Source organism: Trichechus manatus, unplaced genomic scaffold (assembly GCF_000243295.1).
Source record: "Trichechus manatus latirostris isolate Lorelei unplaced genomic scaffold, TriManLat1.0 scaffold00171, whole genome shotgun sequence".
Lineage (NCBI taxonomy): Eukaryota > Metazoa > Chordata > Mammalia > Sirenia > Trichechidae > Trichechus > Trichechus manatus.
In genome coordinates, this window is record NW_004444107.1 from 5,010,270 (window position 1) to 5,016,269 (window position 6,000).

Consider the following 6,000-nt stretch of genomic DNA (forward strand, 5'->3'; position numbering starts at 1 on the left):
AAATAAGAGCTATCACATGAATAGACATATGCACACTCATGTTTATTCTAGTATTATTCATGATAGCAAAAAGATGGAAACGACCTAAGTGCTCATCAACAGATGAATGGTTAAGTTATGGTACATATGCACAGTGGAGTACTACTTACCAAAAAAGAGCAATGATGAATCCATAAAACATCTCACAACATGGCTAAATCTGGAGGGCATTATGCTTAGTGAAATAAGTCAAGCACAAAAGGACATATATTGTATGAGGCCACTGTTATAAAAACCAAAGAAAGGCTTACACACAGAAAGGAATCTTTGATGTTTACAAGGGAGAGAGGGATGGGAAAGAGAAATCATTAGCTAGATAGGAGACAGGTGTTCACTTTGGTGAAGGGAAAGACAATGCACAATATAGGAGAAGTTGGCAGAATTTGACCAAGGCAAAGTCAGAAGCTTCCTAGACACATCCAAACACCTTGAGGGACCAAGTTACTGGGGCTGAGGGCTGAGGACCATGATTATGGAGGACATCTAAGTCAATTGACATAGTTCATAAAGAAAATGTTCTACCTCCTACATTGGTGAGTAGTGCCTGAGGTCTTAAGAGATTGTGAGCGGCCATCTAATGTACATCTATTGGTCCCATTCCGTCTGGAGCAAAGGAGAATGAAAACCAAAGACGAGGAAAATACTAGTCCAAAGAACTAATGGACCACATGAACTACAGCCTCCACTGACCTGAGTCCAGAAGAACTAGATGGTGCCCGGCTACTACCACTGACCACTCTGACAGGGATCACAATAGAGGGGCCTGGACAGTGGGAGAAAAATGTAGGACAAAATTCAAATTCATCAAAAAAGACCAGACTTAACTGGTCTGACAGAGACTGGAGGAACCCCCCAGACACCCAGCTAACGCAGAACTAAAGCCACTCCAGAAGTCCACCTTTCAACCAAAGATTAGACAGGCTTATAAAACAACACACAGGAACGTGCTTCTTAGTTCAGTGAAGTCATTGAGACCAAATGGGCAACACCTGCCCAAAAGCAAAGACTGAGAAGGCAGGAAGTGACGGAAACTGGACAAATGGACATGGGGAACCCGGGGTGGAAAGGGAAAGCAGGAAAGTACCGACACATTGTAGGGATTGCAACCAATGTCACAAAACCGTTTGTGTAAATTTTTGAATGAGAAACTAATTTGTGCTGTAAGCTTTCCCCTAATGAACAATTTTAAAAAAGTATTGTAACAAGAAACTTGGAACTGCCAATATAACTAATTTATGTAAAATGTCTGCCATATAAACTAATTCACAAAGAAGGCTTCATTGACAAAACACCTATGGAAATAGACTTTTCAGAAAAATCCTGACTTCATTTTTTGAAAATTCAAAATATAAGTATTAATATGCAATTTAGTGAATAAATTTTGAAACTGAGAAATTATGTCACAAATCTTGTGGGAAATTATTAAAAGCAAACACTGAAAAGGTATGGATCTAACCTAAGTCGGAAAAATCTATGATTATTAATTTCAAAGTTATTTTTGAAGGGAGAAGTATGATAAGTTTCTGTTTATTAAATGTGTGTGCATATATGTATTGAGCTTTGGGGAATAATTAAATAAGAGCCATGTAAACATTAAAAAAAACTCCATTAATTTTGTTAGGAACCATGTTAAAATACTACATGCAAAAATGAAAAAGAAAAATGTGTATATTGCTAAAAATTAATTAGTACAAAAACTAGCTTAGACTTTAATTTTCTTAAACAGAGGCTAGAATATAGTCAGCATTTTAAAATGAAATAGGATAAGAATGAACTATAAATAGAATAGTTTTGTGATACGAATTTATTAAAACAGGTTTTAAACTATTGAATAATGTGCAGAGGATTTAAAAGAAACCACATAAAATACTTTTCTTCTGTGTTTAATCCTGTATAATTTCAGAATTTTGCTACTCCCAGAAAGTATCCCAGTTACATTTGAAAAATTCACTTCACTAACCTTATAAACAGATTACAGAGGATTTTCTCTTTTGACTGAGTATTTTAAACTTTTATCTGATTAGAAAACAGTACAATGAAGTAGGTATGACATTGATGTGATTTTTAAATGTTCTAAGTTAAAAGCAAAGGTATAATATTTAATAGCTAGCATCTGTTGTGTTCTTAAACTGTATGCTAGGCCGTTGTCTGAACACTGTTTAATTCTTAAAACATCCCTAAGAGGTAGGTACAATTATTATCACTATTTCACTGATTGGAAACTTTGTCACAGAAAGTATTTTGCCTAAATCAGCCCAAGAACTGGTGAAAAAGCAGTAGAGCCAGAATTAGAGCCCAGGTAGCCTACTTTTAGAGGTTGTATTATTAACCACAGTGCTTTGTTACCTCCCAAAATTATGCTGTCATTGATCTCCATCTTTTTTGTTGGTAAAATGGATGTCGATATAGTATTTTTTATGATATGTACAAGAAAGTTATTAATCATTTTCAAGGGCTTTGTGAAACACTGAGAATTCTTTATGATAGATAAATGGATTCCATTAGTTTGTGCTTTAAGAAAAAGCAACTTTCAGAAGTCTTTTAGTTATTTATTATTTGAAAGCATAGGAAACTAGTTAAAATCAATTAAATTGTTTGTTCTAATATAGTAGCAATGAAAGGTTGACGGTTTGAGTTCACCCAGAGGCACCTCAAAAAAAAGGCCTGGCAGACTACTTCTGAAAAATTAGCCATTGAAAATACTACAGAGCATAGGTCTATTCTGACACACATGAGTCACCATGAATCAGAATCAGCTTGACAGCAACTGGCTTTGGATAAGACACGCACTATTATTATCTCCATTGTATAGATGTCAGGTTTTTCAGAATGATTTTTAGTATAGTACTGATGTATTTCAGCAAAAAGTTTTGTTTTTGCTTTTTAGTAGCAGATGATAATTAGAGCAAATATGTTCTGGTTATTTCTTAGTTACTACTGCTTACCTTGCTTTGTCCCCATTATCACATGATGTGATGTGTCGCCCTGCTCATTCAGTATACAGTGACCACACAGGTCTCTGCTCACCCTTTATTCTTGCCACAACACTGACCCCTATTTAGTACATCCTGGTTTTAAACTCCAGTTATATTTCCTTCCTAAATTTCAGTTTGTTCCAAGTGTCTATAATCACTTCCTTTTTCATGTCTCTGCCAAGTCCTTTAATAGTATCCCATGTTTCCTATTCATATCAAATCCTTACCTGAGTAGTTAGCTTTTTTCTACTTTACGCCTATCATGGCTTTTAGATATGTATCAATAAAAATATCTTCTAACTCTGTCTTTTATATCCCCGTATATACATATACATATATAGCAGTTTAGCTTTATACTTGCTATTATTTTTGTTAGCTGCTGTCGAGTTGGCCTCCGACTCAGGGTGACCTCATGTTACAGAGTGGAGCTGCTCCATGAAGTTTTTTTGGCTGGGATCTTTATGGAGGCAGTTCACCAGGTCTTTTCCGTAGAGCCAGTGAGTGGGTTTGAAACAATCTTTAGGTTAGCAGCTGATCCCAAAGAGCTTGTGCCACCCAGGCCCCTTGCTATTATATTTAGTGGTGGTATATGTCCACACAAGTGATTAAAAGAAGTTAGTTATTAACCTGAGATGTTGTAAATGTCTAAATCTAATTTTTTCACAGTAAGAAAAATTTTACTGTTTTTTTTTTCTTCCCATCTCACTGTTTCTTAGGTTTTGTGGCAATTGGACATATTCCGACGAAGCTTGCGGATTTTAACTGGACATGTTTGTCAGGGAGATGCTTGCATATTTTGTGCATTGAAGGTAACTTTTTAATAGTTCTGAACAAATACTACCAATTGTTTCTCAAAAAATCTAATTTGATTGTTGATATAGTTTATTTGTAATTAAAGTTTATTATGCAGTGGTTTATAGTTCTGAAGATTAATTCTTAAAATGACTTATTCAGGGTTATGTTTTCCATTTTTTATATAAGAGCAGTTAAAATTAATATTTTAAGTAGTATAAAGTTATTAGGAACATTACATATTTTATTAATTTGAAATGGTTTTATTCATTCAGTAAATGTTCGTGGAGCTCCTACTGCGCTCTGGGCACTGCTGTGGTCACTGAGGATACAGCATGCTGTAGTAAGGAATGAGGAACAAAACTGATAAAAAGCCCTGCTCTAACAGAGCTTATAGTCTTATAGAGGAGGAGACAATAAGTAAGCAAAATTTGTAGTATGTTAGATGGTATTAAGTGCTAAGGTGCAAAAATAAAGAGAGAAAGAGGCAGGGAGTTGAGTGGACAGGAAAGCCTCATTGAGAAAATGACATTTGAGTCAAGACCTGAAAAAGGTGTTGATAAGGCAGCTTTCTGGGCAGACAGAGGAACAGCAGCTACAGAGGCCCTGAGGTGGGAGTGTGCGTGATGTTTTCAAGGAACTCTAAGGAATCCTGGGTGGCAGAAGCACTGTGGGCAAGGGGGAGAGTGGTAGGAGATGAGATCAGAGAGGTAATGGGAGTTTGTGGTCACTTTAAAACCTATCTGCAAATTCTTTGTATTCTTCCTATCAAAAGGAGTCTGATTCTTCTTTTGAACATGGGCCAGCCTTCATGATGCGCTTCCAACAAGTAGAATGTGGCAGAAATAATACTGTGAGACATCTGAGGTTGGGACAGGTTAGAAAAGGCTATACAGCTTCCACCTGACTCTTGGAAGTGAGTGAGCCTCCATACTGTCAGGAAACCAAGCAGCCATGCAGAAAGACTGCATGTATGTGTTCTGGTCGCAGCTGCAGCAGAGGTTCCAGCATCAGCAGCCAGCATCAGCTGTCTGACGGTGAGAGACCTTCAGATGATTTCAGGTCTAAGCCTTCAAACTGCCTCAAATGATGCCTAATGGAGCAGAGATGAGCTGCAGTAAATAACTGGAACAGGGGCCTAGATTGCAAAAACCTTGGCTTTTTCTGAGTGATTTAGAAAGTCAGGAGATTGTTTTGAGTGTAGGAGTGACAAAATCTTTCTTAGGTTTTAACTAGATCTCTCTGACTCCTCCGTTGAGAATAAATGGATAGAAGACTAAAGGAGGAACAGGGAGTCCACCATATATTAGCAACTTGTTTATGTCATTGAAATCCTTGTCCAAGAATTTGTGTTATAAATTAAACTGTTTAGATCACATAAGATTAAGAATTTAATATTTTATCAGTGTGTTTTAGAGATAAATGTTACATTCTTGAATATTCTTAAACACATACACAGAGACACAAAAGGAAAAACAAAGCGATTTGCATGCCTTAACTTCCTTATATTTTTGAAAGGATTGTGTGAATATATCACCAAAGGAGGCAGTTTTATATCCTCTTTTTTAGAACATAGCAAAATCAGGTTATTGTTAGAGGATAAAGAATTAATTTAGATCAAATTACAGTATTATGTTTTATTTACTCTGCAGTAAATTCTGAATGTTTTGACCAACTGTAGAAACTAATATAGTTCATTTTCTTAGCTTAAATCTTTCATAGCTCTACATAATCACCACCACTCCCCCTGCTTGTCACCTGTACCCCCTCCCATACACACTTCACTGTAGGCAGGCTAGCTTCCTTACAGTTGCTCAGAACTGACTCCCATACCCAGGACTTTTCATTGTTATTCATTATGCATGGAATGCTTTTTCTCATTTAGAGAATTATTTCTAACTGATAACTTGAAACTACCTTTTTTAAAAAAATAGAAATAATTATCTTTTCTCTGACTCTTCTTACAAAACATGCAACTTCCTTTTTTTAAAACAAATTTGGTATAATAGTAGTGGGAAACTTATAATTCCATTGAAGTTGTCTAATTTTTGTTTTTAAATCAGTTTGTCATTTTTTTATTTTTTATTTTTTTATTGTATTTCAGGTGGAGGCTTACAGAACAAATAGTTTCTCATGAAACAGTAGTACACATGTTGTTTTATGACATTGGTTAACAACCCCACAACATATTAAC

The 6,000-nt window shown here is 35.8% G+C and overlaps 1 protein-coding gene across 1 annotated transcript in view; it reads left to right on the plus strand.

Annotated features, from left to right (window-relative positions):
* The window catches only part of USP53 (ubiquitin specific peptidase 53), a 69,147-nt gene that overhangs the window by 20,477 nt on the left and 42,670 nt on the right, over positions 1 to 6,000 (plus strand). The window contains exon 3 of the mRNA XM_004386807.3: positions 3,731 to 3,823. Coding sequence (XP_004386864.2) covers positions 3,731 to 3,823 — 93 coding nt within the window. The remainder of the gene's footprint in view (positions 1 to 3,730; positions 3,824 to 6,000) is intronic.